Source organism: Pelophylax lessonae, assembly GCF_965119305.1.
Source record: "Pelophylax lessonae genome assembly, chromosome: 1".
Taxonomy (NCBI): domain Eukaryota; kingdom Metazoa; phylum Chordata; class Amphibia; order Anura; family Ranidae; genus Pelophylax; species Pelophylax lessonae.
In genome coordinates this window covers 228720945-228743073 of record NC_138768.1, presented here as the reverse complement: position 1 = coordinate 228743073, position 22129 = coordinate 228720945, and the positions used below count along the sequence as shown (strand labels likewise).

Genomic DNA, 22129 nt, shown 5'->3' with positions numbered 1-22129 from the left:
AGGAACTGTGGCAGTGTGACCCGTGGGGACCAAAGGCACTGATAGAGGGCAGGTGGACTTCAAGAAATGTATAAGTTGACATAGTGTAATAATACCCACAGCAGTCCAAGAGATTAACTGAATTTCAGCCCCAGGATAAAGGACTACGAGAAATCTCTTGGACTATAAGGGGAGAATCTACGTGCACTACAAGCCGATCGTCTGACTTTAATATGTAAGTGTATTTTATTTTTTTGAAATAAAACCTTTTTAGTTACTACACTATTGGAGCCTTCTTCTCTCCTTGCCCACCTTCCTCTGAGACATCCCCTAGGATTATCCATCCACGTTAGGATTGAGAAAGGAAAGGAATTTACCAGCTATTATTTGGAGACCTGGGAATACCTTAGAGACATCTGAAGGATCCAGGTTCCACGGACTTGTTATTTCCTTGGGATTCTCATGCTTTTACCTTACAGCTGTAAGGTAAGAATCTAGCACAGTCAGAATTATCACGGATCATGTTTCAATCCATCCATCAATCACCCATTCTCTGAACTTTTTACCTACCTGCCCTATTAGGCTAGTCTCTGGACAGAGACTGTAATTGCTCATATTGGCTGTCTTTTTGAAGATCCTCTTTCACCTTTATATTTACCCACATTGTTACATATCTTCTATCTGAATAATTTCTTTTATTTTTTTTTTTCACCTTGTCATACACTCAGTATTGATTCATCATTATTCAGGATTTTTCGATACCACTTGGTATTTATTTATTTATTTTCCACTTTATTATCTTTATTAATTTATTTCACTGTCTTAGCTTTATGCAATACTTTTGATGTATATAACACTATCGATTTATCACATATTCCATCACTTGGTATTTATCACTAACACTGATTTATTACGAATTTATATAATTTATTATTGAAGTATAGAACAACACCATTGTTTAACTTTAAATCTCTTGGACTGCTGTGGGTAATATTACACTATGTCGACTTATACATTTCGCCTGCCCTCTATCAGTGCCTTTGGTCCCCACGGGTCACACTGCCACAGTTTCCGGGATAGACGTTCTATCCCAGAAGCCTCCTATCCTCTGCACCACCATGTCTCATTTTGAGCTGTTTTACATGAACCCTGCAATTACTCCTGAAGAAGTGAGGGTTGGTCCACGAAACGCATTGAGTTCTTGGATGCAGCTTTGTTACAATCATGCGTTAGACACTTGGAGAATACATTTCAATTTATTTATACTATGAATGAATTTATTGTAATCTATCCATATGGATATTGAATTTCTGCTACTCATCAGCTCTTCAGTATTATACAGTGCATCCAGAAAGTATGCACAGCGCTTCACTTTTTCCACATTTTTTGTTACAGTCTTATTCCAAAATGGATTAAATTCATTATTTTCCTCAAAATTCTACAATCAATACCCCATAATGACAACGTGAAAGAAGTTTGCTTGAAATCTTTGCACATTTATTAAAAATAGAAAACAAATAAAAATCACATGTACACAAGTATTTACAGCCTTTGCTCAATACTTAGTTGAAGCACCTTTGGCACCAAGTACAGCCCCATGTTTTTTTGAGTACGATGCTACAACATTCGCACACCTATTTTTAATCAGTTTTTCACATTCTTTGCAGGACCTCTCAAGCTCCATCAGGCTGGATGGGGAGCGTCAGTGCACAGCCATTTTAATATCTCTTTAGAGATGTTCAATCGGGTTCAAGTCAAGGCTCTGGCTGGGCTACTCAAGGACATTCACAGAGTTGTCCCGTAGCCACTCCTTTGTTATTTTGACTGTGTGCTTAGGTTCATTATCCGGTTGGAAGATGAGCCTTCGCCCCAGTCTGAGGTCCAGAGAGCTCTGGAGCAGGTTTTCATCAAAGATGTCTCTGTACATTGCTGCATTCATCGTTCCCTCGATCCGGACTAGCCTCCCAGTTCCTGCCACTGAAAAACATCCCCACAGCATGATGCTGCCACCACCATTCTCTGTAGAGATGGTATTGGCCAGGTGATGAGCAGGGCCTGGTTTCTTCTAGACATGATACTTGCCATTCAGACCAGAGAGTTCAATCTTTGTTTCATCAGACCAGAGAATTTTGTTTCTTATGGTCTGAGAGTCCTTCAGGTGCTTTTTGGCAAACTCCAGGCGGGCTGTCATGTGCCTTTTACTGAGGAGTGGCTTCCATCTCACCACTCTACCATACAGGCCTGATTGGTGGAGTGTTGCAGAGATGGTTGTTCTTCTGGAAGGTTTTCCTCTCTCAACAGAAAAGTGCTGGAGCCTTGTCAGAGTGACCAACGGGTTCCAGTCACCTCCCTGACAATAAAAGTTGCAGTTTGTTTTTAACAAATCATACTGTGTATATTGTGACGGGATCTTATTCATGCAGACTTGTGAAGTTACTGGAAGGTAGGTAATTCAGACCTACAATTGCTCAAATAGTTCACTTATCCCTAGTAAGTACAGCTGTAATAGGTATTCACATTTAATAGGTATTGTGTAGAATTTTGGAGACAGTCAGTCCATTAAAGTGCCTAGCAAATAGTTTAAAGTAGCAATGATACTTCTCTTAATGTGAAACTTTTTTTACTGAACAAAAAGGGGCGAAGAGTCAGGATTTTTAATGCAGAAGAGACATGTATTGAGTAAATACAGTTGGATAAAACAAAAACTGTTTCTGTCTTACTTTCAGGCTACAATGCAAAGGAACAAAATTTGATTATTTTCAGGGGGGTGATTCTTTTCTATACCTCCTGTATGTTTAGCTTTAATACCAGCAGAAAATTATTGAAAAAAGTAGGTGCGTTGCCTGTCTTGTGCCTGAAATGTGTCAAACTTTGGTCTTTGCTGCTTCCGGCGTATGTAGTTTGCACAAAAAGATTACAGTTTTGCCATACTGTGTGTTTGTTTTTGTACTGTACACCCTATGATGTTTGTGTTTTTGTTCTAGGGCAGTGATGGATATACCAACTACAAAACCACTAACAGAAGACCAGGCCAGGTTCTACTTCCAGGATCTGATTAAAGGAATTGAGTACTGTGAGTTTCCTTTTTTTTTTTTTGTCTCTTTGTTACTCTAATAATATCATTTGTCTTTCTTATTAGAGAAATTAAAACTCTTTTTTAACCATGTATGATTTTCCCCAGAGTGTATACAGTGTAAAATTAAACCAAATGTAATATATTGCAGTCCCTTTGATTTGGTGACTGCATACGTTTTGCTTTTTTTTTTTTTTCTTATCCTTTTCTCATTTTTATTTTCACCTGGTGATTCTCCAATTAAGGGCAGCTTCACACTGCCCCACTGTGCTTTCCTACGGTTTTCGTGCGGGTTAGCTGTGCATTCCCATAGACTTCTATGAGGTCCTGCAGTTATGGTGTGGTTTCAGAAAGTACACCTCAACTCCTGAATGCTGCATCTTTGGTGCTCCTTCTGAAACAGCACCAAAACCGCAGGACATGCTAATTACCTGATAATACTTACATGGACATGGTTTTGTCCTTATTTAATTTTTCCTCTGAGTTTTTTCTTTTCTTTGGTGATTGTGTTCAAGCTATTCATACCCTGTAGGACTCGTGTAATGTTTTCTTCTTTTGTAACCAGTATTATATGCTTAGAAGGACCAAAGAAAGGTCGTTGTACTGTTTTGTACTTCCATGTTCTTTGTGATAACTTTAGTAAAAATTATTGGGAAGAAAACCGTGGGACATCACAGAAGTCTATGGAAAAGTTTAGCTAACTCAAAGGAAACCTGCGGGTTAGCTGCTCTTTGCCCAAAGCGCAGCAGGACCAAACCATCTTGAAGCTGCTCTAAGACATATAACATAGGATGACCACACTAACTCTTTGTACTGTATTCATAGAAGTGCATTTCACTGTAGGACAGGAGTTGAGTTTCTACTGCAGACACCTCTTCCTCTCCTCTTCGCCATAAAGAAAGTTGCTCTGTAGTCCTAACGTACTTCTTGATGACATTGTTTTACATAACACTGCAGAGTGCATATGACACAGAAAAGCACTGGGTTTCTGGCATGGTTAACAGATATTTTTTGGTGAACGTATAAAACAACACAATTACAGTGGGATATTCTGCAGACAAAAAGGGGACAAAAAGAAAAGATTCCTGTTAGAGTTTATATATACTTTTAAGTGTTGCGGATCCTTAGCTTGAAGTGTCGATTTCTAATGCACAGCAGATGAAATGCTGATGGGGTTGAACAGAAAAGTGCAGTCATCTGCTAGGGAAAACATTGAATTACTGACACCTTAAAGTAGTTATAAATGGCATAAGGTTTTTTACCTTAATGCATTCTATGCATTAAGGTAAAAAACCTTCCAGCATCAGCTCGCCATCAGCCTACCTAAATATTTTTTTGGCTTCTCTTTTGATCCAGCTCTGTGCCCGAGAGTAGCATTTTGCTGCTGTCTCTCTCTTGCTCTCTGCAGACACCAAGGCAGTGGCAGAAGCTATTGGCTTTGTCTGCTGTCAATTAAATCCTATAAAGTGGGGGCGGGGCCAAGCCACGCTGTATGTGTCTGTGAATAGACACAGCCCAGCTCTAGAGTGAGCCCGCACACCTGCCCCCTTAGCAAGCGTGTGCTATGGGCCAGACACAAGAGGAGGAGCCAGGATTGCTAACGAGGGGACCCCAGAAGAAGAGGCTCGAGGCTGCCCTGTGCAATACCATTGCACTGAGCAGGTAAGTAAATACTTTCCTTTAATATTGCTTTAAATAATGGCTGAATCGCTTCACTGACTTACAGCATTCTGCTACTGCTGACACAGTAATAGAAAAGCTTCTATCAAGACCTTTAAAAATCTAGGTTGCAGTTTTAAGCTATTCTGCAGCTAGACTGAGAACGCAAGCCTGGTAAAGCAGAAAAGCGCACAGGTCATCAGATGCTCTACAAGGCAAATAAAAATGCCCATGTACTGTTTGTAGCTGACTTCAGTGCTGCGTACTATTATTCCATGTTGGTGTTGCCATGATCCAGGCTATAACATTGTACTGTCTCTGCAGTGCATTATCAGAAGATTATACACCGGGATGTCAAGCCCTCCAATCTTTTAGTGGGAGAAGATGGCCACATCAAGATTGCTGACTTTGGGGTCAGCAATCAGTTTGAAGGACAAGATGCTTTTCTCTCCAACACAGTGGGAACACCAGCCTTCATGGCTCCTGAGACCCTGTCGGAAACACGCAGAATTTTTTCTGGAAAGGTAAACCCCTGGTTGATTGTATTGTGTAAAGTGTAGTTATTTATATTGATATAAAAAAAGGTAAAATACATCTTTAATAGTTGTTCAGGGTTGATGTAATTAAAATACAGCTTAGAACTGTCTAGTGATGTGATCACTCATACAGGAATACATGAATTTTAAAAATGAACCTGTGTTTTTCCCTATGCAGAGCAAAATAACAGGTTTACTGCTGCCCTGTGCATACTCATTATCCATTTTCTTGTTGGGAGCGAAAAGAAAAGCTGGCTATATGCAGTTTTTTTTTTTTTTCCATTCAGCTGGTCCACACCTCCAAGACAAGTCTCCAAATGCTCAAAAAAGTTCTGGAGCTTTTTTGTAGCTAGAATCAACACATATGTGGTGGTAGATGGAGGAATCCTTCCTGTCAGAATACACCGATTGGCTTCAAATGCTGATTGATGGAAAAACATTTTTCGACAGAAGTCAATTAAACAGTTGTTTTCTATTGCGTGATTGAAATTTTGATCAGTCAATGGCTAGCCTAAAACTCCATGCTTCCATGTATGGAGAGTTTTTAAATCACTCCCCTCCCCATGTGACAACTCTTGGGTTGGGTAATTGGCCACTCATACAGGATGATACAAGATGGTGGAGTGAGAATCAAGCGCCTGGAGGGTACTATAGGAAAGTGAAGGGAAAGAAACTATATGTGTTTGGAAATGGGGACATTTAATTGAACCTCAAGCTGTGAGCAAAGCTAAGGTGTTTTTCACAGCATATTTAAACCAAAGAACAAAAATGTTATATATTGGAGCTTCCCAGTTTTTTGATGTGATGGTTGCATTTGTTTTCTTTTCAGGCACTATTTTCTTTATTATTACCTGGTGATCCTGTCAGTAGATTGCTGCTTGTCCTAGGGGGACAACACTCACTTACTGTACAGTATCTTTGTCACAACACAGAGACAGCTCTTTATTTGGGCAAATTAGGCAGTTGCCTAGGGCCTCGCGTCTGCCCAATTTGGCTGTTGCATTACCCCAGTTTTGAGGGACAGGGGACCTTAACATTGCTGAGCTCAGGCAGCATTAAGAGCCCTGTCTCACTTAAGCGGTCCTCGTGGTAGCTGAACAGCTGATTTGCAGCGTGGCTTTATTTTAGAGGTGACAAGACACCTTAACACTGCTGTGTGCAGGCATTGTTAACAGCCCTGTCACACGCACCTCTCGTGTAACCTAAGATTTCAGGAACTCCACCCTCCTGCCAATGAGAAGTGACGTTGCATCCACGCATGTCACCTCTGCCATCCACCGCACAAGGATCTAGAGATGGGAAGGCCTACAGAGGATCTCAGTCTGGGAAGGCCTGCTGTTTAGCTGATGGACGGACAGACAGATGGTAAGTAATATAAACAATGGGTATAGAAAAGAATCGCCCCCCCCCCCTTAAAATAATCACATTTCATTGCTTTGCAGCCTGAAATGAAGACAGACACATTTTGTTTTATTCATCTTTATTTACTCAGTGCTTTACTTATAACATCCAAGTGAAAGATATACCACCAACATGTCAGAAACAAAATTAAAAGAGTCACTGAGTTGGAAAAAGGATCACCCCCTCCTAAAAATTACTTGTAAACTCAATCAGGTGTAGCTAATTACCTTCTCATGGGCACACAAAGCCAGTTGACTTTCAACTGTGATCAGCTGTAGACATTTTGATAAACTCAGCATGAAAAGAGCTTTCCTGGAGCATTTTAGTCCCCAGTAGTGTAACTGAAGCAAACAATCAACTATGGGTGGCAAGGCACTGTCAAAAGATCTATGGAATAAAAATGTGGACAGGCACAAGTCAGGAGATGGATACAAAAACCTTTCAAAGGCTTTATATCAATGCCTAGAAGCACAGTGAAGTCTATTATTAAGAAATAGAAGGTATTTGGTACAACACAGACCCTCCCTGGATCAGGATGTCATTCCAAACTGGATGAAAAAGCCAGGAGGAAACTGGTCAGAGAGGCTTCCAAGAGGCCTACATCAACTCTGAAGCACTTGCAGGAATTTATGACAAAGAGTAGTCATTGTGTGCCTTTTTACAACAATATCACAAATTCTCCACAAATGTGGCTTGTAATGCACTTGGGTGTCAGAAATACGTACACAAGTTACTCGCTAGGGGGTGAACCTCTGGGTGAATCTAAGATAGAAAAAGATCTGGGGGTCCTAGTAGACAACAGGCTTAGCAATGGCATGCTGCAACAAAGCCAACAGAATACTGGCATGTATAAAAAAGGGGATTCACTCCAGAGATAAAGCGATTATCCTCCCACTCTACTCTGGTCAGGTTACATCTTGAATATGCCGTCCAATTCTGGGCACCGGTCCACAGAAGGGATGTGCTGGAACTGTCCAGAAAAGGGCAACAAAGATAATTAGGGGAATGGAGGACATCAGCTATGCGGAAAGACTGCAAGCATTGAACTTATTCTCTCTGGAGAAGAGCCGCTTGTAAGGAGATATGATATCAATGTAACAAATACCGTACTGGTGACCTTGGCATAGGGATCAAACTTTTCAGAGAAAGGGAATTCAATAAGACACGGGGCCACTCATTAAAACTTAAAGAGGTTGTAAACCCTCTCTTGGAAGTTGTACCTATAGGTAAGCCTTTAATAAGGCTTACCTATAGGTACTGTAAATATCTCCTAAACTTGCACCGTTTAGGTGATACTTACTGTTAATGCAGCCGATTACGTCATCGGCGGATGCGCTCTGAAGGAACGGCCACCCATGCCGTTCCTTCAGAGACCTGTGCCATGAATGGCAGCTCCTGCGTGCAGTGATGTAATCGCGCCTCTGGCCAATCAAATGGCCGGAGGATGCGAACATGTCGGCCGTTCTGTCGCTGTACGGGCGGCAATGCGGGTTCTTCGTTCCAATGTAAGTATTTCATAATGAGCTAGTATGCGATGCATACTAGCTCATTATGGCTTTCTCTTACAGGTTTTTTTTTTCTAATTTTTCTGTCCAGAGTTTACTTCCTCTTTAAACTGCGTAAGGTGTCCTTTACTGTCAGAGCAGTAAGGATGTGGAATTCTCTTCCACAAGCAGTGGTGTCAGCAGGGAGCATCGATAGTTTAAAAAAACTATCAGATGGGCATCTTAAAGACCACAACATACAGGGGTATACAATGTATGGCTAACAGCAAACACACACACATCATAGGTTGAACTGGATAGACTGGTGTCGTTTTTCAACCTCACTAACTATGTTACTATGTATGGAAGGGTTGCAAGAAAAAAGCCAATCCTCAAGAAAGGCAACATGCAGTCACGACTGAGCTTTGCCAAAACACACCTTGAATATTCTGAGTCCACATGGACAAAGGTGTTATGGTCAGAAGAGACTAAAATTTAATTATTTGGCCTCAAGACCAAACAATATGTCCTATACAGCTCACCATCCAAATAACACCATTCCCACAGTAAAGCATGGAGGTGATAATATCCTGTTATGGGGGTGTTTCTCTGCAGCAGGGACTGGAGCACTTGTCAAGATAGAAGGAAAAATGGATATGGCAACATACCATCAAATTCTTGAGGAACATTTGCTGCTCTCTGCCAGAAGGTTGTCAATGGGAAGAAGGTTTACCTTCCAACATGACAATGACCCAAAGCACACAGCACAAATAACCACACAGTGGTTGAAGGAGAAAAATGTGAATGTCCTTGCATTGCCCAGTCAGAGCCCAGACTAAAACCCCATTGAAAATCTGTGGAATGACTTGAAGACTGCAGTCCACAAACTGTCACCATCAAATTAAACTGAACTTAAGCAGTTCTGCAAAGAAGAGGGGGCAAGTATAGATGTGCAAGGTTAGTAGAGACATATCCCAACAGTCTAAAGGCTGTAATTAAAGCAAAAGGAGGTTTAACAAAATACTGACACAAGGGGGTGATTCTTTTTTCCAACTCAGTGATTCTGTGTTTGAATTTTTTTTTTCCAACATGTCACTGGCATATTTTTTACTTGGATACTATAAGTTACATTGAGTAAATACTAGTGATCAACCGATACAGTTTTTTTTAGTGCCGATACCGATATTTTGGTCATCAGTATCAGCCGATATTGGCCATTATTTTCGGACATTTAAATAAAAAATATATATTTTCACAGGTACTGTTGTGAAGGGATCTGGGGGTCTAAAATACCCCAAACCCCTCCTCTGCACTTAAAATCATTCAAAACGCCAAGTTTGGCTGTTTTGAATGCTCACATTTTTTAAAATTTGCCGACGAGTACCTGGAAGTGATGTCATGACATCACTTCCCGGGTTTTTACATGGAGACCCGATCAGAGCCAAATGCAGCTTTGATCGGGTCTTCTCTTCGGCGGCCGTGCAGGTAGGATGCCCGGGTCTCCCAGTGGGACGGGAGACCCGGGCAAGCCGTGGAAGGCGGTGAGAGGGGGGAGACGTCCCCTCCCGCTCCTTTTAATGACAGCCGAGGGGCTTCTCAGCCGCAGTGGTTGTCATTACAAGACAGCCGACCGTCGGCTATGGACGTCGGTACCGGGGTGATGCCTCTAGCTGCAGGCATCACTCCAGTACATGCACTTTCCAGAATTATCTGCAATATCGGTAACCTCAGGGGCCGATTCCAGTTCCGATATATCGGGGAAAGTGCATAAGTTGGATAAAACAAAAACTGTGTCTGTCTTTATTTCAAGCTGTATAGCAACAACATATGATTATTTTTAAGGGGGTGATTCTTTTCTATACCCACTGTATATACATACTAGCGATCGGCCCCGGAAGTTACAGATATTGCCGATATTTTCATGACGTCATTCTGCCTTCTTAGGCCGCCTCCCTCGCCTTGGACAGACTCGTCTGGAGTCGGTACTAGTCTCGCGGGAGTGTATCACAGCCATACACCCACCCACAGCAGCCCGGTGCCAGTCAGCCATCCACACCCACAGGCCCCGTGCCAGCCATCCGCAGGCACTGTACCAGCGAGGCAGCCAGCCACCCACAGGCCCCTTTACCAGCCAGCCACCCACAGGCCCTGTATCAGCCAGCCACAGGCACTGTACCAGCCAGCCAGCCACCCACAGGCCCTGTGCCAGCCAGCCACCCACAGGCCCCTTTACCAGCCAGCCACCCACAGGCCCTGTATCAGCCAGCCACAGGCACTGTACCAGCCAGCCAGCCACCCACAGGCCCTGTGCCAGCCAGTCACCCACAACCCCTGTGCCAGCCACCCACCCACCACTGGGTGCCAGACAGCCAGCCACCCACAGGCCCTGTACCAGCCAGCCATCCACCCAGAGGCCCTGTACCAGCCAGCCACAGGCACTGTACCAGCCAGCCACCCACAGGCCCTGTACCAGCCAGCCACCCACAGCCCCTGTGCCAGCCACCCACCCACCACAGGGTGCCAGCCAACCAGCCACCCAAAACAGGGTGCCAGACACCCACCACAGGGTGCCAGACAGCCAGCCACCCACTACCACAGGGTGCCAGACAGCCAGCCACCCACCACAGGGTGCAAGCAAGCCAGCCACCCACCACAGGGTGCCAGACAGCCAGCCACCCACCCACCACAGCATGCCAGACAGCCAGCCAGCCACCCACCCACCACAGGGTGCCAGCAAGCCAGCCACCCACCACAGGGTGCCAGACAGCCAGCCACCCACCACAGGGTGCCAGACAGCCAGCCACCCACCACAGGATGCCAGACAGCCAGCCACCCACCACAGGGCGCAAGACAGCCAGCCGTCCACCACAGGGTGCCAGACAGCCAGCCACCCACCACAGGGTGCCAGCCAGCCATCCACCACAGGTTGCCAGCAAGCCAGCCACCCACCACAGGGTGCCAGCCACCCACCACAGGGCGCAAGACAGCCAGCCATCCACCACAGGGTGCCAGACAGCCAGCCACCCACCACAGGGTGCCAGCCAGCCAGCCATCCACCACAGGGTGCCAGCAAGCCAGCCACCCACCACAGGGTGCCAGACAGCCAGCCACCCACCACAGGGTGCCAGCCAGCCACCCACCCATCACAGGGTGCCGGCCAGCCAACCACCCACCACAGGGTTCTAGCAAGCCAGCCATTAAACATTAAACAAAAATTGTCTTTATTTTTCAAAACTTTAAATGTACAAAATATCGGCCCATATCGGCCGATACCGATATGCGATGGTCAAAATATCGGTATCGGCAACGAAAAACCGATATCGGTCGATCCCTAATACATACCCTATGTTTAATGTTATTTGATTAACGAATAAATGGTTAGAGAAAATTCTAGAAACTGTGAACTTATAGTTCATAGGATTTAAGGCTCTTAATAGGTTAATGCAGTTTAAACGGGTAACCACTTCCCACAAACCAATGCACCTGTACATCGGCTTGAAGAAGTGGTTGTACTGTAGCTGCAGGCATCACCCTGGTATCGTTTTTTAGAGCCGCAGGCGGCTTTCTGCAGATAACAACCGATGCGGCTTAGTTATCCCTCCAGCCGCCTTCCGCAGCTCCGGGAGACCCGAGTATTCAGCCGGCACGTCTGCCAGCTGGTTGGAGTCCCGAACAAAGCCGGATTCGGCTTCGATCGGTTCTCCGATCGATCATATAACCCGGAAGCGACATCACAACGTCACTTCCGGTTTACTCAGCTGCTAACGGTGCCAATTAAAAAAAAGTGACAGTATTCAAAAATGCAGATTTCAGCATTTTAAATACTTTGAAGTGCAGTGGAGAGGTCTGGGATCTTTTGGACCCCAGATCCCTCCATAAAGAGTACCTGTCACTGCCTATTACTGTCACAAGGGATGTTTACATTCTTTGTGACAGCAATAAAAGTGATCAGATTTTAAAAAAAAAACTGTTAAAAATAGAATGAAAGGGGGAAAAAAATCTTTTAAAGCGCCCCCATCCCCGTGAGCTCACGCAAGTAAGAAAACGCATGCTTAAGTCGCACCCGCAAATGAAAACTGTGTTCAAAATCATATATGTGAGGTCTCCCCGCAATCGAAAGAGCGAGTGCAATAATTCTAGCAAAAGACCTCTTTTTAAACTCTAAACTGGTCCGAGTCTACAATTTTGTTTACTCTTTGACCCAAGTCAACTTGATAAAGGATCCCCTAAATGCTCTTTTGGGTAAACCGGTGGAGGGGGCATCTAAACCCGCTAAGCGCCTTATCGCCTTCGTGTTTACGGCCGCCAAAATAGCCATAGCCCGCTCGTGGCGGACCCCAGTGGTGCCATTTGAGCTTTTAAAAGCCAAACTGACCTGGATCATGATAAACGAACGGATGGTGGCGTTATTGAATGACAGGATGAGTATGTTTGACAAAACATGGGACCCCTGGATAAGGTACCTGACGGGCCCCTCATAGGGGTGGTCGGGGGCCTCGGTCGCTTTGGACGTGATGTTGGGGAAACTTCCCCCTTAGGGGTGAGTGGGACCTGGGTGTCGACCCTCTATTTTCTCACCAGCCGTTGTTGTTTCTATCCTTTTTCCACTTTCCCACTCCTGCTACCCTCCTCTGCTGTTTCCACTTTTCTCCCTGGTCTTGTTCTGTTCCCTCTGTTTCTTCTTTTTTCCTTTGGTACTTTCTGATAGTGCACGGATAACAGGCTACGCCCCCCACTAGTTGAGGGCTTGGTACTGGGGTCGGGGGTCGGGGGCCGTCCTCCCCCAGGGGCGCAGTATGTTCCCGTAGGGGCGCCTGGGGGGGTTCGGGCCCGGACCGCCTGCCCTTTAGTGTAATATGGAGGGGGCGCTGTCTCTATGTTTTCGCTTCATTTGCTGGATGACCAGCCTGAGCATACAATGTCTTGTACTGATTTGTTGGTTTCTCATTTTTGCTATTGTGACTTTCTGAATTGGCACCGCTGTATTTTATGTATTCCGTGCAGTTTAATGTCTTTAAAGAATATGGTTGAGCCATGTTGGCTCTTTTGTGCGCTGTAAACTCTTTTTCTCACAAAACTCAATAAAAACCATTGAAACTTAAACTCTAAACTGGTAACCGGTAAAAAATTTGAAAGAGCTGCCTGGAGATTTTTAAGTACCGTAGTTTGTCGTCATTTCACGAGTGTGTGCAAAATTTAAAACCGTAACATGTTGGGTATATATATATATATAATTGGGCTAACTTTACTGTTTCTTTTTTTTTAAATTCAGTGAAGTGTATTTTTTCCCAAAAACTTGCGTTTGAAAGACCGCTGCGCAAATACCACGTGACAAAAAATATTGCAATGACCGCCATTTTATTCTCCAGAGTCTTTGCTAAAAAAATATATTTCTAAGTAAGGTTCTAAGTAATTTCTAGCAAAAAAACACAGATTTTAACTTGTAAACAACATGTGCTAGAAATTGAAAGAAATGTAACTGTGAATTACAAAAGTGCGCTAGTTACTGGATGATAAATGTATAATTCAGTAACTAGCGCACTTTTGTAATTCACAGTTACATTTCTTTCACTTACTCCTATTCATCACAGTGCTGCTTTTACACGTTTATATTGGTTTGCGCACCTTTTTTCATTTTTATTTCATGTGCCAGAAATAGGCTTGGTCCTTAAGTGGTTAATTTTTATCACTTGAATTATTTTCCTGTTATGGGCGTGAGTGGGGCCTCATGTCTACGTTTTGCCTAAGGCCTCATAAAGCCTAGAGCCCCCTCTGTCACAGCACCTTTGGTGCCTTAGGACAGGAAGTATGTTAGTATTATAGAACATGAACATATCTCCTTCTTTTCATCTCCATAACACAGGGGGAAGGTGTTCTAAAGAACACATAACGTGGAACAATGCTAACAGGTAACATTGCAGCAGAAGCAGAGAACACAGGAAGTTATCAGCTCACTAGATTTCTGGCATTCAACAGTTTTTATTACATTTATGAAACAAATATGACAAAATGCTTTCCATGGTGTATCTAACAGAGCAAATAGGGGCAGTTCATTTTTAGTTTTACATGCCTGTTACTACGGTATAAAATATAATGTGGTTATTTCAGTAAGATGTAGGAGTTATTTTACCTGTGTTTTTATTAATTGTGTTGTTGTGTAGTCTTGTCCATTGAGGAACAAAGGAAATCTTAAACTTTCGGGTTATACTCACGCGTACACTGGCAAACAAAACAACTGTTGGTTAGCCCAGGATAACCCCCCCCCCCCTACTTCCAGCTTGCCTCCATTTTTTTGATAGTGTCCTAGGAGGATGTACTTCTTTTCTTTTACTCTAAAGCTAGCTTTCTTTAGTTCCCTAGCGACCCTGGTTCTGGGATTTGAGTCTAGTTCTCTCTGTGCATCAGAAACTACAATTTTAATCCATTAGAGACATTCTTCTGTCTACTCCAACCCACACAATGGTTTTCCTTGTGTCTGAACTGGTGGCTTTATATTACAAAGATCCTTTTATGGTCTTGCATCGAGACAAGGTGGTGTTGAGGCCCAGGATTTCCTTCTTGTCTCAGTTAGTTTCTTCCGTTCACCCTAAAGTGGTTGTAAAGGCTCAATCTTCTGTGTGCACCACCCCCCATACTTACTAGAGCCCCATCTCGATCCAGCGATGTGCACAAGAGCCTTTCAGGGGACTCTTCCTCCTCATTGGCTGAAACAGCAGCGGGTGCCAATGAGAAGAGAGAGCCGTGGGGCCAAGCCACAGTTCTTTGTGTGAATGGACACGCAGATGAGCAGCTCTGGAGCGAGCCTGCTTTGGTGCCCCCAGAGCAAATGATTTGCTCTGGGGGCACTTGGCAGGAAGGAGGGGCCAGGAGCGCCGTCAGGGGCCCCCGAGAATGCCCCAGAGAAGAGGAAGATTGGGGATGCACTCTGCAAAACCATTACACAGAGCAGGTAAGTATGACAGGTTTATTTAAAAAACAATAAACAATAAATAAAACTTGCCTTTAATATCACTTTAAACAGGGCATTGTTCTCTGTCTGGCTCTGGTTCATCAAAAGGAAATTCCCTTCCATTGTCTGGATGTGGTTTGGGCTCTGGGGGTCTAAATCTCACCCACTCCTTTTTTTTTTCTTTTTTCAGAAAGACTGATTCCTTTTTTGTCATTCTGGGTGGGCCCCAGAAGGACACCCTGGCTTCTCATTTAAATATTTCAATGGTGCCTCAGACAGCCCCCCATGTAGGGATTGGGTTCTTTTCTGTGAATGCTCTCTTTACTAGATCTGAGAGCACTTCATGGGCTTTTCAGCACCAGGCAACTATTTCCTAGATTTGCAAGGTTTCCTGTTGCCACCTGATCTAGCTATGTTTTCTATTCAAACGCATGCAGCTGTGAATGAATGGAAAATGTAACATTTGACAATAAACTGCGTTATTGACTTGCTTTGCCTGCAATTAAAATGCAACCTAATAGGACATGCTATGTCCAAAGAAATGCAACAAAATGCAGTTCACATGCAGCCTCTGAACTGCCATGTTTACTGCCAAGACGGTGAGATTTTGCTGACCCGCATTTGTTGTGCATTCCAAACTCATGTCAAACACAAGAAAATCAATGACTGTTGATGTGAGCCCTAAGACTGGCATTTGGTCTTCTGTTCACATGTTCTGTAATTTTGGCCCTAAGGTGCTTCAAGTTGCTCTTAAGAGCTGCAGGCAATCTCCACCTTTCTGTTTGCAATCGGCCTGTTAATTAGTGCCTGTTGTGTTGCCCATCCCTCAGTTAGACTGCTTTTGAACATCCTGAGGGTTTACAGGCTAAGTTTACCTTTCTGAACATTTTCCATATTATACCCTTATTTAGGGTATAACGTGTTCAGCATCCTACCCCTCTTCCCCTGATCTTCTCCCGCTGTCACAATTTAAAAACAGTGGGGCTCCTCCCACAGGGCCGCATCATGCATTCACAGTTTCTTGTGAATGAATAGACTACAAGCACCATCAACCATAGAGACTGACAGCTTGTAGTTCTTAATAAACTGCGAGGGCACTGGTGAGCACTCTCATAGTTTATTGATCTTCCTGCTCGCAAAAAACTGCCTGCCTGTATCAGAGGTAGGAGCAGACAGCAATCCTGAGAGTCTGTAGGAGCCTGACATCGTACCTGTGATCTGTTGAATGTGGGTACAATCCCAGATAGCAAGCAGTTGTACTGTGGGTTGAACATGACTTGCTAAGCAATTGCTAGACTTGCCAGGCTTCACAAGTTTGTTGCACAATTGCAGCAAGTCCGCATTGCATGACTCCAGATCAACTTTCTTTGCAAACATTATGCAAGTCTGCTGCAAGTTCTGGCTGTTATGTTGTTCAATAGTCATCCCACCATAGGGGTCACTGTGGCTGAATTTGCTGTAGACTTGCAGTGCTCTGGCTGTAGACTCACCACTGCAACTTTGCTGTTGTTAGATACTTGGCACGCAAATTTACTACAAATTGGAAACGTGTCAACTAGAACTTGTGCTTCAAGCAAGTTGTACAACTTGCCAGTGAAAATGTGCAGCAAGTTAACAGACTTAGGCCCCTTTCACACAGGGGAATCCGTTGGCGGACTCCATTTTTCTCAGCGGGGGATCAATCCGCCGATCCCCTGCTGAGCAGGCGGATTTCAGTTCTGTCTCCGCGCTGTGTGCGGAGACAGAGCTGTCAAGTCCCCGCTCTTCTCTATGAGGGAATCAATCCGCTGGACGTATGGAAAATAAGGTTTCAATCCATCCAGATTTGACGGATCGGATGTCAGCGGACATGTCTCCGCTGACATCCGATGCCCCATAGAGATGCATAGGGCATCCGTTCAGATCCGCCCAAAAAACGGACAGGCGGATCTGAACGGTTCGCCTGTGTGAAAGGGGCCTAACTATTCAATGCTGCCACAGATTTGTGGCAAGTTATCCTTTCTATCTGAGATGCTCTGCAGACTCCTTAGAAAAAAATAAATAAATGCACATTTTTTTACCTGCAAAAAATGTGCATTTATTTATTTATTTTTTTTCAAAAAGGTGAACTTATCCTTTAAGACTTCCTGTATCCCTCAAAAGGTAAGAAAGAAAATATGATTTTTGTATTTACCGTAAAATTCTTTTCATGTCCATTGAAGGACTTAGATCCCAGCCCTCTGTGTTCGTGATCATGCTCTCAGTAAAAACTATTTTACTCCCATATGGCATAGATTTGCAATCTATTCTTATTTTGGTATAGTTTTTAGCTATTGAAAGTCTTTTTCTTCTAAATCTGTATTTATCTCCACCAAAATGGATCTATACTCTGCTCTTAACATAAACCTCATAGAAACTCAAATTAACACAGGCAGAAGCCAACGGTAATTTAAGGAGTGATAATTTGTACAATGATTTATGTAAACTTGACTCTAAAAAAAATACCGTACATATTTTCAGGTACAGTTGACCCTGTGGTAAAATTGGTAGTGAACCAAAAATCTCCGAACCATTAAAATGCCCATATAATCAATAAAACGAAGGGATGTATGCTTTACGATGCCACATGCTTTATATCAGATAATGTCCTTGCACTGCTCCTTCTTTGTTTAATATTTGTAGATAATTCACATGTATGCTCTGAGTAGGAGGTGTGGGAAAGTTGCCATGGATACAGAATCTTGTGATACAGTTTGCTGTGCATGGCAGGTGTACATTGTTAGCACATTAACACTTTAATTTTGTTACCTTTCTTTTTTTTGCATTATTTGCAGGCTCTAGATGTTTGGGCAATGGGAGTCACCCTGCACTGTTTTGTATTTGGTCAGGTATGTATTTTCATAAATCACTGTGTAGGTCTTACCTCTTTCACACAGGGCAGATTCCATTACAATCTACAGAGGAGTGGGTGGATGAGAAATCCTCTCTGCTCTTTGGGCGACTATGAGTAATGGACTCCCCTGTCTGTTTACACCCAACTACCCTCTGATCCGCTTCTCCCTCTGTTTTTTTTTTTTTTTTCAGTGGACCCAATCAGACCGGAGGTAGCCAGGTGTAAACGGACACAAGTCCATTTACACCTGCATAACCATAGGAATGAATAGAACTTCTGATCAGGTCTGCCTGAAAAACTGACAGGAAAGACCATGTAAAAGGGACCTTATTCAGATGCTGTATGATCACATTTTCTCTGGTTTATTTTTAGTACAGTATCTTATAAGCTAATTACTGATCTCACATAGAGTGTAAGGTCAAACATGCCATAGGTATTAATTTTATTATTTTTTAGCCTGTGTCAACTTGCATAGTTAAATGCACTGGAAATAGACTTTAACCACTTCAGCTCCGGAAGGTTTTACCCCCTAATGACCAGGCCATTTTTTGCTAAACGGCACTGCGTTGCTTTAACTGACAATTGAGTGGTCGTGCAACGCTGTACCCAAAACAAATTGATGTCCTTTTTTCCCCACAGATAGAGCTTTCTTTTTTGTGGTATTTGATCACCTCTGGGGTTTTTAGTTTTTGCGCTATAAACAAAAAAGAGCGACAATTCTGAAAAAAGAAACAATATTTTTTACTTTCTGCTATAAAATATTCCCAATAAAAAAAAATTAAAAATCTAATTTTTTTTATCAGTTTAGGTCAATTTGTATTCTGCTACATATTTTGGTTAAAACAATCCCAAAAAGCATATAATAATTGGTTTGCGCAAAAGTTATAGCGTTTACAAACTATGGGATAGATTTTTGGGTGTTTTATTTATTTATTTAGTTTTTTTATTAGTAATGGCGGTGATCAGCGATTTTTATCGGGACTGTGACATTGCGGCGGACAATTCTGACACTAAGTGACACTTTTTGGGGACCAGTGACATTAATTCAGTAATCAGTGCTAAATAATATGCACTTTTCCTGTATAAATGACACTGGCAGGCTGTTATTCCTCCCAGTTTAAATAATTAGGCAGGAAGTCATGAAGCATAGGCTGGTGGGTGAGTGAACTGTCTTTTTGGGAAATTTTCTGTTGGATTCTAAACCTTAAGGCCTCTTTCACACTTGCGCTCGTTCAGATCTGCCTGTCAGTTTTTCAGGCGGATCTGAACGGATGCCCCATGCATTTCTATGGGGCATCGGATGTCAGCGGAGACATGTCCGCAAACATCCGATCTGATCCTGTCCGTCAAATCCGGATGGACGGAAACCCTATTTTCCATCCGTCTGGCAGTCCGTTCTCATCGGATTCCCCCACAGCTCTGTCTCTGCACACAGCGCAGAGACAGAGCTGCCATCCGCCTGCTCAGCGGGGGATCGGCGGATTGATCCCCCGCTGAGAAAAACTGAGTCCGCCGAAAGAGCGGCAAATGTGAAAGGGGCCTAAAGCAGAACTAAACCCTTTTCCATTTCAACCAAAGAAGCTGCCATTTTAGCCGCTGTTTGATCTGCAACTGCCATGGAGCTGCACATGTGATCAGTTATGACACCAGACATTTGACATTTGATGGCAGGACATTTTGGTTGACAGCACAACCAAATGTGAGAGTTAGCATTCCCATTATGCTGGGAATGTAACTGTTTTTTGCAACTGTTAAATCAATGGGTTTAGTTCCGATTTAACACCATTAGATGGCAACTAGAACACCCAACTGCCAAAGATCTTTCCATAAGCATGTTATCATTTTAGCCAGAAATGCTTGTTTATGTAGAGGACAGGCCCCCCTGATATCAAGCAGTAGAGATCATCTGGTTAAATCTACTTTGAATGACCGTTTTCCCCCCTAGCCTTTGTCAGTGGGTTACCTGGAAAGTTTTTGCAAACCTGTGGAAATTTCCCGTGTTAGAAACTTCTTTTACCAGTACGATTTTTTATTTTATTTTAACTAATGTATACTGGGAATGTAATGTGAATTTTCCAGAGATCAGCTTGCTGTAAACAGTCTATTAAGATGTGTTAATGTTTTAAGACCATTGTTTCTAATGTATTAATATACTGTATTTGTATACAGACAACCATATGTGTTCATTAGAGCTTTGCTTACATTTTTCTAATACTGCACAATGTTTGCATTTTACTTCTCCTCGCATTGCAAGTCTACAACTTACTTGAAACACTTCACTCCCTGTGTGGCTGATAGTTCTACAGCCATCGAGAGCTGACCATGCTAAAAATGTCTTTAACCAAAAAACAAACATATGGAGGAATAAGCTTGTAAAAATGTGAAATTCGCATAACATTTTCTATAATGTAAACAATGTAATACTAACTCTAAATGGACTAACAGAAAACAATTCTGTACTCTCCCTTTAAGTAACTTGTATATAAACTGGAGTATAAAAACACACATTCCAAGCTTAAAATATAAATAAATGTATTTGCATCTATTTGTAAATCACATTGGTGCTGCATAATAGACTGCTTAGTGTTTACCGGCATCTTGATGTTTCAGTGTCCATTTATGGATGAGAGGATTTTATCCCTCCATGGCAAGATAAAGAACCAGCCACTGGAATTTCCTGACCAGTAAGTCACACTGTCCCCTGTTTGTAGTGTGGTTGTCACTTAACGGAAAGGAAAATACTGGTAATACAAGTAGAAACTGATCTGATTGGTTATTATGAGCATCACAGACACAATCAGGGGTATTCATAAAGGGTATCGTAGACAATCAATTCATGTACCTACATTAGGGCTATTTGTTTTTGGGTATGCTACTCCAGGTTGAGGTGTAGGGCCCAATTGGCACTCAGGATAGCAAGGATGCAAGGGTAAGAAAAACAAATCCAGTGAGCACGAAACTGCTGGTCACCATGGCCTGTTCTAGTATGGATGTATACATGTTAAAGCCTCAGTCAATGGCGCACCTCGGGCCACGTCCCGACATGTTTCACCCCACCTAATGAGGCTTAATAATAGAGGAGCTGCATTGACTGAGGCTTTCACATGTATATAACATACATCCATGCTAGGACCAGCCATAGAGAGCGGCGGTTTCGTGCTCAAACAATTTATGTACCTGGTACATGAATTTTTCTGTGTCTGGGGAAGGAGTATCCACACTGAGCACTCCTTCTCCAGTGCTCTCATCCCCCCCCCCCCCCCCGGCTACTGTGCCTGTCACACTAATAGGTGCTTTGCAAAAGAGTTGTAGGCGAGGTTCACACTGGCTGACAATGGTCAGCTCGGCAGCTACCGACTGGCTTTCGGCTCGTGTGTACAGCTCCGTGTCTGACAGGACCTGGTCTGGCAGCTGACTTCTGTCAAAAGAGCATGCTGGAAAACCAGCAGCTGATCAGCAGCAATGGTAATTTTGATGTCAAATTTCGATTTAGTTTTAGTCTATTGACTAAAATGCCATTTTCGTTGTATTTCAAAGCTGAGCTGTAACCAGTGAGCCAAATTTGTTTTGGTTTTAGTCGTATTTTATTTGACTAAAATCTACAATACATTTTAGTTGAATGGGTTTAGTTAAATTTGTATTGCATATTTTAGGCATTTCTCTATAATTGCCAAACTTTTTATATACTCCTGGAGTAAAACTCTAAACACGTTATTATTTATGGTATTAAGGTTTGAACATGCACCATAGACCCAGATTTAACCGTTGTGATATATAACTAAAGTTTTTGTTGTCAAATTTCGATTTTGTTTTAGTCATAGTCCTTTTGACTAAAATGCCATTTTGGTTTTAGTCATATTAACATTGCAAAGTTAGTACTCCTCAGTTTTCTTTTCTTTTTTTTTTTTATCAGCCTGCTGGGTTGAACGAAAAAAATACTAAATGTGTGTATCAGGCATTATACTAGGGGTGGGAAGAGCCTAATGGGGAACTGAGAGGCTAATTCCCCATCATGTCTGCTCCACTTTTGACAGTGAATGGGAGTGGGCAGATCCATTATTGCTACTCAGTCCAATGATCACTTTCAAATCTACCCACTGCTGTGCACTGTCAGACAGATTCCTAAAGCAGCGGTTGTCAGAACTACCGGAATTTGCTGCATGTATCAGTAGGGTT

At 43.0% G+C, this 22129-nt stretch overlaps 1 protein-coding gene across 2 annotated transcripts in view; it reads left to right on the top strand.

Moving 5' to 3' along the window:
• The window catches only part of CAMKK2 (calcium/calmodulin dependent protein kinase kinase 2), a 216591-nt gene that overhangs the window by 175163 nt on the left and 19299 nt on the right, over positions 1 to 22129 (top strand). For both annotated transcript variants that reach the window (XM_082255601.1, XM_082255602.1), the window contains exons 9-12: positions 2964 to 3052; positions 5036 to 5235; positions 17895 to 17948; positions 20564 to 20637. In XM_082255601.1, the coding sequence (XP_082111727.1) occupies positions 2964 to 3052; positions 5036 to 5235; positions 17895 to 17948; positions 20564 to 20637 (417 nt within the window). The remainder of the gene's footprint in view (positions 1 to 2963; positions 3053 to 5035; positions 5236 to 17894; positions 17949 to 20563; positions 20638 to 22129) is intronic.